The sequence below is a fragment of the Lycium ferocissimum genome, chromosome 4 (assembly GCF_029784015.1).
Source record: "Lycium ferocissimum isolate CSIRO_LF1 chromosome 4, AGI_CSIRO_Lferr_CH_V1, whole genome shotgun sequence".
In the NCBI taxonomy this organism is placed as follows: domain Eukaryota; kingdom Viridiplantae; phylum Streptophyta; class Magnoliopsida; order Solanales; family Solanaceae; genus Lycium; species Lycium ferocissimum.
The window spans coordinates 67985603-67999515 of NC_081345.1; the positions used below are offsets into that span (position 1 = coordinate 67985603).

At 37.1% G+C, this 13913-nt stretch overlaps 2 protein-coding genes across 2 annotated transcripts; one reads left to right on the forward strand and one right to left on the reverse strand.

Moving 5' to 3' along the window:
• Window positions 1-686: 686 nt before the first annotated feature.
• On the forward strand, window positions 687-2903 carry LOC132053622 (large ribosomal subunit protein eL43-like). Its single transcript, XM_059445709.1, has 5 exons — window positions 687-803; window positions 2019-2058; window positions 2343-2431; window positions 2522-2604; window positions 2690-2903. The coding sequence occupies exons 1-5, from the start codon at window positions 801-803 to the stop codon at window positions 2751-2753; spliced, it is 279 nt and encodes a 92-aa protein (XP_059301692.1). The 5' UTR covers window positions 687-800; the 3' UTR covers window positions 2754-2903.
• A 538-nt stretch (window positions 2904-3441) lies between these two features.
• On the reverse strand, window positions 3442-9906 carry LOC132053623 (uncharacterized). The gene is made up of 3 exons (XM_059445710.1): window positions 8575-9906; window positions 4837-5098; window positions 3442-4054 (listed from the first exon to the last, which is right to left on the reverse strand). The coding sequence occupies exons 1-3, from the start codon at window positions 9612-9614 to the stop codon at window positions 3878-3880; spliced, it is 1479 nt and encodes a 492-aa protein (XP_059301693.1). The 5' UTR covers window positions 9615-9906; the 3' UTR covers window positions 3442-3877.
• Window positions 9907-13913: the final 4007 nt, after the last annotated feature.

Sequence of the window (13913 nt, forward strand, 5' to 3'; positions counted from 1 at the left end):
TATACATATCTTTGTGTTTATGACTATTACGGTACGGCGGGGCCCGTCCATCATATGATTGTTGTACGTAGAGAGGGCACCGTAGACATATATGTGGGTCGAGGTCGCCATTGTTCGGTTATGTCGTGGGTTGTGCTAACGGCCTTAACGGTCAAGTTTGTATATATATTTATGATTATGTCTCGGTATGATATGTACGATATTTGCGATCGCTTCAGAATAATATTCATATAAATTAGCAATGTTAGGCATGAATAAGATATGATTATGTCGATTCAGTAAGTAGGTACGTACGGGTGTCCAGCTCGGACGCTAGTCGTGGCCCACGGGGTTGGGTCGTGACATATGCCTTAAGGCATAACTGAACTTTGCCTTATAAGACAGACTTTTAGTTATGCCTTAAGGCAAAGTTTGTTGCATTGAAAAAGTCTTGCCTTGCGATTTTTCTTTTTGCCTGAGCGGGGGTTCGAACCCAGAACCTCGGCGTATTTTCGGCAACCTTTTTAAGCGAAGGAAAAAAATTAAAGATCGGCAATTTGAGGGACAAAAATTAAACCAAAAGAAGGACAATCCGCGCAAAAAAAAATGAAAAAAATGAGATATAATTGATGAATGGGCTTGAATATAGAGCGGGCTTTAGGTGAGAAGGTACGTTATGATCCACTTGAGTTTGGGCTGCCTATGCAATGATGATTTAACTTATCCTTTTTTCGTAATAGAATTGTAGGGTTTGTTTTTTGCCGCTGCTACGTCGTCTTCTTCAACCCTCCTCGTCCAGTGTGCTTCCTTAACTCGTCAAAATGGTAACACCATCTCTTTCATTCTACAAACAAATTCAATTTTATAGTTGGAGAAGCTAGCAAAATAAATATCAATTCAGGTACATCCAATGTCGTTTGCGTTCCTGTGGTTTTGTTAATTACTAAGATCCTTAGAAGTTTGAACTGCTTCATTTATGTAGACAAGGAACTGTCAAAGCTGCCTTTATATGATTTTCTTGCTAAATAATAATTCAGTGTTGTGATCAGTATCAAAATGAATCCTCGTAGTAATCCCTTACGGCATAATTGATTGAAAAGTAAATGTCCTTAGAAATGTGGCTGATTGTCCCGGGTGGAAACCGCTACTCCCTCCGTCTCAAATTATCTGTCGCTTTTCTTTTTTACACGCCCCTTAAGAAAACAGAGGTTTTTGATTATTTTACCCCCATTTATGCCTTAAGATATAATCTTTCTTCATTAAATATTTACTTTATTTAGGTGTTTGTGGTCTTCAAACAATTACTACTAATGATAAAATGGGGAAAATATTTGTCTTGAACTTCTAAAATGACAAATAATTTGAGACATCTATTTTTAGGAATCGCGATAGATAATTTCAGACACAGGGAGTACAAGATATAGGAAAACTTGTAGTGGATCTGGGACACACTAATTTTGTACATGTTGGCTCTTGAGCTGCTCCACCTGTTATTATATCTAATGTTTAAATTTTCTTTGGTGATTGGTTCCAAAATGTAATCAAAGTTAATGGAAATAAGCATTGACATTTTCTACATTTTACCACAATATCAGCTGTTAATGGATGGATGGCTTGGGTTATGGGAAAGTTAAAAGGCCTATAAATGATGGGCATGCTACTGTATTTGCAGTTCCCCAAGTAGGAAAGATTCGTCAAACTGTCAGTAACCGTTGAAAATTAATAAGTAGATTAGTTGTGGGATGAGTCTACTTTATTTGAATTTAAATTCTAAACAAAGATTAGGTTGTTCAGATACTTTAGGCTTTTGAAATTATTCTGCAGATTTTTTGTTGTTAAGTTGGCTATTTAAAGCCCTCCTATGCTTAATGAGAGACCATTTCAATCAATTCTTTCAATCCTTTTGCTGCACCATCTTTCTAAAAAACCCAACAGTACCATTGGGTATTTCTGGCATTGCTCTGTTTTCTGCAGTATGTTATTTCCTTCTCATTTTAGCTTGATATACTTGTTAAACAACATTTTCCTAAAATGTGTAGACCAAGAGGACCAAGAAGGCCGGTATTGTCGGGAAGTACGGTATGTGTCTAAAATGCTATAATACTTGTGTTATTTTTCATTTTATATAGTTATAAAAAAAAAAGAAAAAAAAAAAGAGGAAGTGGGGCATTATAGAAAGTTAAATATGTTTATAAGAGAGTATGAATGAAATTTTCTATCTGAAGACTGAAGATCAGCCGATGAGCATGCATTTTTGCCAAAGTGCATGTAGATTTGTCCATAACCATGCATCGGGGACATAAGCTATCTGCGTGTAGATTAGTCATTCTACCTCTAACGTATGTCTTGGAATAACCTTGCAGGTACCCGTTATGGGGCTAGTTTGAGGAAGCAGATTAAGAAGATGGACGTCAGTCAGCACAGCAAGTATTTTTGTGAGTTCTGTGGGAAGGTACAGTACAAGCTCTGCTTATCTGTTATGTGATAATTTCGTCTTCATCATTGCATTGGTAATAATGTTAATTAGATTTTGGGATTATAGTACGCTGTGAAGAGGAAGGCTGTTGGTATTTGGGGTTGCAAAGATTGTGGCAAAGTCAAAGCAGGGGGTGCCTATACACTCAAGTAATTTCTTATCTGAAACCTTTGTTTTTCTGTTTCTTGTGTTAAGCAAGTACTAATAATGACTTGTCCCTTCTTTCTTTGGCAGCACTGCAAGCGCTGTGACTGTTAGGAGCACCATCCGAAGGCTAAGGGAGCAGACAGAGAGCTAGACACTTCGAGCGTTTTACTTGTCAAAAAGAAACTTTGAGCATTTTAATTCTTACTTGAATTTGATTTGGAGTTACTTTTCGCTGTTGAATGTTTAATGCAAGTTGGAATGCTTGATTTTGCTAATAGCGATATCTGTGTTTTTTGCTGTTGTCTTTATTATTTTAAAAAATGGGCTGGTGTTTTCAAATATTTTATTTCGTAACATTTCAAAACTATTCCTAGGCTAAAATTGTTTACGTCTTGTTTCTTTCTGGCATACTTAGGTGTGTTGCTGTAGCTGAAAAACTCCTGTTTATGCTCGTTCACGGCAATACATACATGGTGATTTCATCATCAGTATTTTTCAAACCTATTTTGAAAAATGCTTTTCTGGAGTCGATGGATCTATTGGAAATCGCCTCTCTACCCCACAAAGATAGAGGTAAAGTTTGCCTACACCTACCCTACAAATAGGTTTGAAAAATACTGATGATTAAAGAAGCTATGGTGAAAATATCTTAGAAAAGAAAAATACTGATCGATGCAAAATCTGGTGTTATTTGACGCAAATCCTATAGTGTAACTATTTCAGACAAAATCTTAGAACCTATACTATGATTCAAAAGTTGAAAGTAATTATCACGTAGTATCATCTTCTCGTTACTGTCAAAAACATATGTTAGAAAACACAAAGTACTATCCTTTACCCACCCCCAAAGAACAGTCATCCAAATATAAGCAAGTATTGATTATACAGCTCCATAACTTCAGTCAAGAGACGTAATAAAAACAAGGCTTTCTATTTCCTTTTTATGACTTCCACTGATTCTCAACAGTCACTAGTACACATGACAAGGCTGGTAGGGTTGAGGTTCTCTCGGGACACCAGCACCTCAGATTCTACGACTTAGCTAAATTTACAAAAACATATGAATGAAAAAGGTAAGCCAGGGTTGAACCGTAATGCAGCAGCTTGAAGATTGCCCAACTTAGACAACGCAAAAATCCAGTAGACAATACGACCAGCTTCCGTTTGGGGCACAGAAGTGATTAAAAGGAGAGTATTTTACGGACTAATCCCCCTTTGCAGCGGTCTGTGAAAAAGGATGAACACTTCAGGTGGCTTAAACTGAAACGAAGTCCATCAGTTGAACATTGGAAGGTCATCACTGTTCCTGCGATGATGCATTTGCTTTTGCACAGCTTTCACCGCGGCTACTCTAGCTGCATTGGCTGCTTTGTTGGCCGCTGTAACTGCCCTGTTCACTCTCTCATCAACTTTAGCCACATCATAGGCCCTTTCTGCTGCTCGACGTGCCTCCTGAATGAACATATGGAAAAGCAATCAGTGTTTGGCCAAATTAAACCTGCATTTTCCTCTTCCCCACCTAATCTATTAGAATTAAACTGAATAGGATAAGTAGTGTCATCGCATAATACATGCCATTGAGCAGACTCTCAGTTTCTATTCTGCAGGAAAATCTTGAACGACTAATTACGTCAGTATCTAATCCTTTATAAGTCAACTCAAGTACTACTTAAGGGAGCGAGCCTATAACACTGTAAGTACATCATGGGCTGGAGAAGAAGATCTATCTGAGTGGCCAAGAAAACAAATTTTCTTTTTGGGTGTTCGATATGAAGGAAAAAATTTTCCAAGAAAATAAGTGGGTTTCTTACTTATGTTTGGTATGTAAGCAAAAAATATTATCCTAAAAGCATTTGTGTATAATCTAGAAAAATACTATGAGAGGTGGGGTAGGGGTGTGGGGTGTGGGGTGGTGGGATAGGGGCTACGGGTGGGGGTAAAGATGATGTGTTTTGGAGGGTGGGGAGAACACAATCAATGTGGAATGCCACTTGTGGAACTTGTTTTCCCTACTTCCATTAAGAAAGTCATTTTCCTCATTTTTAAGGAACTTGTTTTCCTAGAGAAAAAATAGTTTGGCCAACCAAACATGGGAAACTGGAACCTCCATACCGAATACACACCGTCTATATCTAACCACTCCGCATGCATACCAACATGAAGGGCTGTGAAAGTTGGAAAATATGACAAGCCAATAATTTCAGATGTAATAACTAGTGTAAAGCAATATTCACCTGTACAGCATTTAGAACTTTGGAGTGGTAAACAGCAACAGGAGAAACAGGATAGGAGGTATTCTGTGTGCTTGGAATGTCAAGGACCCCATTTTGCCAATGACCAGACTGTGTTTCCCCATTTCTAAAAGTGTACATCCCAAGCCCTTGCCTCCTTCCCTCGTGCCAGGCTCCTTCATACCGATGCCCATTTGCAAAAACATATACTCCAAAACCATGCATCTTATCAGCAAAATATTCCCCAGCATAATTATCTCCATTCCTATATTGCAAAAGAAAAAACCAAGTGAATGGCAGGAAAGACAATAAAACATATACCCCTCTACCAATAGTTTAAATGTCATTTCATGCTACCAGTTAACAGATCATACACTTTGTACTGCCAAAATGAAGGACCTGTCAGGTAAAAACTATGCGGCTATTCTTGTTTTCGTCATTTTGGTGATTGGTATATCCAACTCACAGTCTTACGTTTCATCGCCATTAGAACCAGTATCTTTCACCAATGAAATGCTATTTAAGAGCACCCTGCATCAACTCAGATAGGCATACAGCCACAGTCCATGACAAATTTTTAAAGCACAAAGTCACTAAAATGAGAAAGAAGCTCTAAGTAATAGTTATGAGGTTCAACTGACCACTTCATACTTTCTACTAATAAGCTACCTGGTACGGATCTCTTAGACTCACAGAATGGAAGTAATTGTAAAAAAATGAGGATATAGGTGTTTCTCTGTTTTTAATTTCCAAATGATACATATGTATTTTTTTTCTCGGTGCTTTTCCGTTTTCAGGTGCTATAAGTGATTTATTTTCTTAAATTATATGCAGTATGGCAATGTGCCTTCACAGACTCCCCAAAAATAGTGGGATACAGCAATGCGTTTTTCATATAAGATCACACAATGTACTCTTTCTGAGTTTGCTACCCCAGCAACTTCATTTATATAAGGTCACACTATGTACCTCCTAGGATGATAATATATTTAGCAGTTAAACTTAAATATAAATGAAGTTGCTGGGGTAGCAATCTCAGAAGGAACTTCAAGGAATCTTTTATAATACCAACGAATTGCTATTCCAAGCATAACTAGAAATGGTCACACTCTTTCTGTCTTGACTTAGTTGATTGTATATCTTCTACTACCATACGCGCAATACTCTGAGATGACCCATCAGCAGTTAGTTTCTCTCTAAAGTTTGTAAAATCTAATTATTAACCAATCATACAAAACCATCAATATCAGTGATCTTATTGGTTGTTATGCAGATTGCATATATCTCAACAGAATGTACTCAGTATATCTATACATATCTTCTCCCATCAGTCTCCGAATTATACTCTTAACATAGCCTCTTTGGCCAATCTTTTGGGAGTTCAAAAGTGTTTATTTTAAAATAGTGTTTTACCAAGCTTTTAGGAGAAAATAATTGCTTTTGGGGGCAAAAGCTGTTTTTCAGAAGCTAAACAAACTGCCTTCCGCTCGAAAGTAACTTTTTTAAAAAGCACTTTTGAGGAAATACATTTAGAATCACATTTTAAAAGTTTGGCCAAAACACTACTTGCTGCTCACAAGTGCTTTTTAAATTGATTAACCAAACACAAACTGCTTCTCCAGAAGAAGGAGAAAAAAAAAAAAAAACACTTTTCAAAATAAGCTTATTTTAGAAGCTTGGCCAAACAGGCTAATAATCAGAAAAGTTGCAGTAGAGAACAAAAATCATTAAAATCCTATCTAGACAGCCAATCAACCCATGATTCAGGACCTATTTTTGCCATTTTAGCAATATTTACGCACAGTATGCAGATAAACTATTCTGAAACATAGGGTTATATGTTCTCTTCGGAATGCCCATAAAACTTCAGCCTTCACTTGATTTAAGATTGGCTCCAGACATCCCAAAACCAAAGGAACTTGATTCCATTGTCAAGATACTAGTGCCAATGAGCTTTATAGTCGCTTCACAATTAGTTAAATTTTGTCATTAAACTTATTTAACCACCAAAAGATACCTTTTCATGACTAACAGCAACCATCAAAAGTTTTTGTTTCCGTGATATGTATTGCGTTGACCATGATTTTATACATTATTAGTCATTTCTTCCAACTAACGTCAAAAGGAGTGAAATGGCAAGAAATGCACTAACAACAGGAACAAAGATGCTCCACACTTCACATAACTTCAGATTCTATAGCTGGTGGGATACTGCTTCACGAAATTCACTACATCCGGTTCTAATGTCATTACTAATCAGCAATCCCTCGATAGAAAAGAAATTGAAAGGGAATACTCCTGCTACAGAAATGGACTGTCTTTATGACAAAAGTTGACCGGATGGAGAAGAGATATAAAAAGAATGAGGAGAGAGGCACATATTGCTTGTTGTCGAATCATCCATTACCCTGGAACTGGAGAAAGCTGGACAGAAAGTGAGGGGACCGGATTCAACTTGCTGCTCACAAGATAAGTTATAAACTAATTCGGTCCACCATAAGAAAAAAGGGAAAATAACTGTTCTTTTTGTCTACTCATAAGTAAACATACAAAGGTTGTTCTCTTTCACTTGTACCAATATGATCACTTAACTATTCTCCTGCTTTCTTTTAACAAACCACATCCTTCTACATACATACAAGAGTCTTCCAGTTCTTACTTCTTACAGAAGCTCTTTCTTACGGGTCAATCAAGTAGTACAAGAAAAGTATCTTATCTTATAGCCCGGCACAGAGGTCACCTTTTAAATTTAATTAGTTCAAAGAAGAATAACGATGGAAATAAAAATTTATACAGCGACATCCAGTTGATAAAAGTTACCCTTCACTCCATTGAGACATAAAGCAGCATATTTAACAAATATTCACTATCCTGTAACCATGATAATAAGAATTTCAAGGTCACATGCTGTGCTTTAGATAAGATATGATCAACAAAACAGCATCAACAAAAAAACAATTTATTGATTGACAATGATGTAGGCCATATCTAAGGTTGTTTAAACTGTCAAATATGCACCACCTTTCCTAGTAGGCAAACAACTAGACAAAATGCCATCATCTATAAGCTATGCATATAACCCCTATGGACAACACTAAGGGGTCGTTTGGTAGGGTGTATAAGAATAGTACTCAATAGGGTATTAGTAATGCTGGGATTAGTTATGCTGACATTATGTTTTACCAACTGTTTGGTTTGATGTATTAAATAACAAGCATTGCATAATTTCTGAATAGTATTGAATGGGGTGTATTAGAATAGGAATAGTATTGTTATTGTTAATGCCATGGTTTACTATGTATAACAATAGTACTTAATAGGGTGTATAAGTAATACTGGTATTAGTTATACAACAACAACAACATACCCAGTGTAATCCCACAAGTGGGGTCTGGGGAGGGTAGAGTCTACGTAGACCTTACCCCTACCTTGTGCAAGCAAGTAGAGAGGATGTTTCCTACAGACCATCGGCTCAAGTAAAGCATAAACACAGCATATATGAAAACATAAGCAGTAGCAACAGCAGGATAGTAAGAAAACTGTAGCAGAACAGACAATAGGTACTAAAATTAGTTGCACCAGACTTGAATTTGCAACCAAACATTGCACTAAAATTCAGTATCAGCATTATTCTACGTAACACACCTACTAAACGACCCCTAAGGACATGGTAAAACATCATTATATTTAACAAGAAAACTTTAATGAAAGCAAAATATGAATAACTACAAAATTTTGTACCTGAAGTGGTAGTGACCAAGGCCATGCTTAACTCCCCATTTGAATTCACCAACATACCTACTCCCATCCTCACAAGTATGAACTCCACACCCATGACTTTGTCCGTTCGACCATTCCCCGGCATATACATCCCCCGTAAAGAACCGATAAACTCCGAATCCATGCCTAAGACCTTGCCTATATTGCCCTCTATATCTACTCCCCCTTGCCCATGTTTCCACACCATAACCATCATACTTCCCATCAACCCAATCCCCTTCAAATCTCCCACTCATATAATAGTAATAAACACCACTTCCACTACATTTCCCTTTATGAAACTCCCCTTCATACACATCACCATTACTATAAGCTTGCACATAACAACCCGACGACGAATTCACCCCTCGTTTACTATCGATTTTCGTCCCAATCGACCAAAAAACAGGCAAAGCAGCATTCCTTTGTTTAGAAAGCTTGTTAATTGGCAAAGACCTAGATAAAAACAACCTTATTGAGGGTAATCTTGGAAGTGCCAAATTCAATGAAAACAAAAGGGCGGCAGAAAAAGCAAAAGCAGATAGAAAATCAAGAAAGAAAGAATTAGTTGGATGTGAAACCAAGAAATAAAAAAAGGGTAATGAAAGAAGAAGTATTAAGCGGATATGGAGACGAAAAATTCGACGAATATGACACAAACAAGGGTAAACATGGAAATTACGAACACCTTTTACAGAATACTTATGAATAGAAGGCAAATTAGATAAAGTTGGTGATTTTAACATAGATTTGTTAGATGATGATGAAGAAACAGCCAAATGAGGTCTTTTATGTGGGGTGGTTTTGGTTGTAGGGGTAATTGGGTCATTATTATTATTATTATCATCATTTTCAACATATATTTGAATAGCAGTATGTGGTTGATATGATTCAGGTGATATTGGGAAATTATTATGTTTTTGATGAAGAGATGAAGAAGAAGAAACAAGGGTAGGGTTAAAATCGGAAGAGATGCAACTGCTTTCTTTTCCGATCTGAACTTCTGATTTCTTTTGATGCATTAACACTAAACCCAACAAAAAAAAAAAAAATCCTCTTGTCTACAAACCTAATATTATCTCTGCAAATTGGACAAAAATTATTCTCTCCCTTTTTTTTTGTTTTTTCTGGGCTGATATAAATATATTTTCAAGAAAGGGGTTGTGTTCTAATATCTAATATTGATGTTGTTGTTGTAGAGGGGAATAGAGAGAATTGTGTTGTGTGTGCGTGTTGGGTGGGAGGTATATGTTGGGGAAGTGAAAATGTTTGTGTGTGTTAGGGAAAAGAAAGCGGAGAGAGCAATGCGAGGATTAGTTTTTTTGAGTTTTTAAAGGTCATTGATGATGGGGTTACTAAGGGGTGGGGTGAAAAGACGGGATGGGGGTTTCAACTTATTTCTGCGTGTTGGAAAAATCAGTTTAAAACCAGAGGAGAAGACGGGTTCTTGTGACAACAGCGTACAACACTGTACTGGCCTTTATAGTCAAACTTTTCTATAGCGAAGTCATTCGATTCGAAATTTCTAATACACCAATAATAGTATTAATATTTAAATAATATTTTACTATTATAAAAAAAAATTCATAAAATCTAATTTTTCATTTTTAACTATCAAATCCCAAATTTAATTATACTTTGTATAACAAAGAAAAATCTTTTAATAATGAGTATATATTCATATAATATTCTTTATGATAAATAGTGTATTAAAATATTAAAATATTTTATCAATATCTCTACACTTATTATTGGTAATCATAAATATTCTATTTTTATAAATATGATTAATTATTATATTACCAAAAAAAAAAAAAAGATAACTATTATAGGGGGTAATTTTACAAAGTTCGTACTATATAAAGATAGTTGTTGTTGTTATAGGTAAAACGTTTATTATAAAGAGGTAAAATATAACATAAAAAATCAGTTCTAAAAAAACTTAACTGTTATATGATGATGTTGTTATAGATAGGTCTGACTCTATTTCTCCATCATGGCTCCTCCTTATTGCTCTAAGTGTCATTATCAAAAATATTTTTAAGGCTTAATACATAGTTAGCTCATTAAATTTATCAGGAAATTTTATTTATGCACTCAAACTAACCCTTGTTCCAATTAACACCTCAGTTCCTAATAAAGTGTTTTAATTAGACCTGTTTGGTTTAAATTTTGAAATTTCCTGATGTGTGTTCTCATTCGCCTATTAGGTAGTTAAGTTAACCACATAATATACTTCATTTCTTTTAGTTATACGCATTCGCCTCAATAAATCTTAAAACCTCAAACATTTTCTACTTAAGGTTGATGCATATAATTAAAGGAGATGACATATATTATGTGGTTTACTTTACTACGTAATAAACAAATAAAGACACGCTCAAACCTTTTTCCAAAACTTGAATCGAAAGCGTCTAATTGAAACACTTTAAGGAGTGTAACGACTTGTTCCATCATTTTGAGATTTTGGACTTGTTTTTCCCGAAATACCTTTTTCTTAGTTTCATATTGGTATTTATGACTTACAGGGATGGGTGGCGCTGTTCCCGAGGTAAGTGGGTTTTCGATCGAATTTAGTGAAATTGGAAGTTTCTAAGATAAATAAAGGAAGAAGTTTGACCGAAGTCAACATCGGGGGTAAATGGGTTAGTGTCGAAGTTTCGTCGATTCCATTAGGCCGAAACGTGATTTATGACTCAATTGTGTTGTTAGTTCGGGTGCAATTTGAGTCGTTGGTCGAGAAATTAGCTAAGTTAAGGATTTTGAGTTGACATTTATCAACATCGGGTCAAGAGGACCTCTTTTAGGTGGTTTGAGTGCGCAAGCAGGTTTATAGCATGTTTTACGACTGAAATGCACATTCAGTTTGTGTCCAGTAGATTCCGGATGAGTATCAGAAGTTGGATCGGAATTGGGGAGAAACCGGGAAAATCTGGTTCAGTTGTATCTGGTTTCTTTCATCGCGATGGCGATGGAGGGACCGCGTTCACGAAGGGTTGGGTCGCTTGGGGTGGCGATCGCGACCAATGGCTCGCATTCGCGTAGAAGGGGATTAAGGCTGGGCCGGGTCGAGTTGGTGCATCTCGATCGCGATGGCCACGTCGCGTTAGTGATGGGCTGGGCTAGGTCAGGGCGGACCGCAGTCTCGAAGAGCAAAATCAGGCCTGGACAGAACTTAAACCCCATTTCGAACCTCATTGTTCATAAATCAATTTTGGGAGCTAGGAAGGTCGGATTTGGGTGATTTCAAGGGCATTTTTCAAGATTCGACTTAGGGTAAGATTATAACCTTAATCTAAGTATTTCCCATGATTTCATCCGTTATTTAGTAATTTCTTGCATGCTTTAAACTTAGATTGGGGTCTTATATGGAAAAGGGTTTTCATGTACATTATCAATTGAAGATCGAATTGTGATTGGATTTCAATGATTTTTGGGATTCTTACTGTTTAGATGATGGGTAACCTGGATTCATGTCGAAATTACAGTTTTGATCTTCTAGGCTCGGGATTGGTTTTTGGTTTGAGATTTTGGACCCGATATATTAGTATAGCAATATGGGTGTCTATCGATTCATATTCTTACGTAGATACCATATTTGAACAGATTGGGATCGTTCGGAAGCTCCAAGGAAGGGCAAGGCCAAGGATTGACTCATCGGGCTTCGAAATTAAGGCAAGTTGAGACTTACTAGACTTTTTATGAAGTGTTTGTGTTGACTAATGTATTAAGGGGAATAATGGAAATTGGGAGCCCCGTAATCGCGAGGTGACAAGTACTTGTACGGGTACTAGTGCCATGTTATGGGCGAATTAATGAAAAAGTCTTGTGAAGTAAAGAATGCCAAGCGTATGGACATTTATTGATAGTGCTAAATCAGTGTCACGACCCAAAATCCCCAAACAAGGCTAAGTCGAGAAACATAAATAAGTTGCGAAATTAAATGAAGGAAAACATAATAAGTATCATAATAAGTCTAATAGAAACAAGGCCTGGAAGTCACAAAGATATGAGTAACTAAATCCGAATACAGTCTAGAAATACCACATAAACTATCTTAAATGAAGAAAGACATAAGGTAAATGATGGAGTGCAGTCCAAAGGTTGTGGGACCCGCATCATCATACACTGAACTCCAAGAAAGCGCTCCAACAGTCGCAGAACCAAGATACTCAACTTCAGGACCGGATCTGTACCTGTACACAAAAGGTGCAGCAAGCGTAGAGTGAGTCCAGGAAGCACGTATACCCAACAACATTGTTGACCGATCCTAAACAATAGTGATGACAAGGGTTGATACTTCTGATACTCCTCTTCTTGCTTTGTTAGTTTAAAATCCACAATTCATAAGCATTCAACAAGTATAGAAGGTGAGTACACTATATCAGTTCATACGATCCATTTCTATTCCATCTTAGTCGTCAAGGTTCAGTCTTGTCACACCCCAACCTTGGTGAGGTATGATGGCTCCCGGTACCTGGCTAGGACCGAGCAAACCGAATTGTAACTAGCATTCTCTATGTCCCGAAAGACAAACAAGGCCAACCTGTGAACATGATGTCATGCATAAGTGGATACTGGGCCATCTAGGCCAACATGTAACTGCGGGAACAACGGCCCATAATATACATATACATATGTAAAGGCCTACGGGGCGATAAAACAGCGTTAAGGCGTGACTAAGCGTAACGAGAGCGTACGCAAAGCCTCTAAGAACATGACCAAAGTATATAAGTCGGGACAGGGCCCCCATCATACCCATAATACAAAGTACATAGACAACCCTGACTCGACAACACTCCAGGAAGAAGTGGAGCTCACCAATTCAAAACTGTGCTCTGGAGGTAATCTACTGCGGATGGTCCTCACCTCGCCTATCTAACCCTGCGTGGCATGAAACATAGCACCCCCAGGCAAAAGGACGTCAGTACGAATAATGTACCGAGTATGTAAGGCATGGAACAAAATGCAATAAACATATGTCATAAGAGGAAAGAGTAAAAATGTAACCTGGCACCTTTGACTTACCGAAGCACTCTTAATATACAAGTATATATATGTATATCTACTCTCATATATATATGTATATCTACTCTCATACTCTTGAAATCTCAACTACATCCATATACAATGCTATGGCTTGATTAGCTTATTATTTTAACGTTATCTAATCCTGTGTTGCAGAATGTGCAACCCGATCCAAGTCCTTAATACATGTGTTGCAGCGCGCAACCCGATCCATGTTCAATGCATGTGTTGCAGAACGTGCAACCCGATCCATAGATAATGCATATGTTGTGGAACGTGCAACGCGATCCATA

Bases quoted from the DNA above. Each gene is read 5' to 3' on its own strand.
- LOC132053622 (XM_059445709.1), top strand. The intron at 2,432-2,521 runs GTACAGTACAAG...TTGGGATTATAG, and splicing joins TTTGTGAGTTCTGTGGGAAG to TACGCTGTGAAGAGGAAGGC. The intron at 2,605-2,689 runs GTAATTTCTTAT...TTTCTTTGGCAG, and splicing joins GGGGGTGCCTATACACTCAA to CACTGCAAGCGCTGTGACTG.
- LOC132053623 (XM_059445710.1), bottom strand. From the start codon at position 9,614: ATGCATCAAAAGAAATCAGAAGTTCAGATCGGAAAAGAAAGCAGTTGC. The intron at 5,099-8,574 runs GTACAAAATTTT...TTTGCAATATAG, and splicing joins CTTGGTCACTACCACTTCAG to GAATGGAGATAATTATGCTG. The intron at 4,055-4,836 runs GTGAATATTGCT...ATGTTCATTCAG, and splicing joins AAGTTCTAAATGCTGTACAG to GAGGCACGTCGAGCAGCAGA.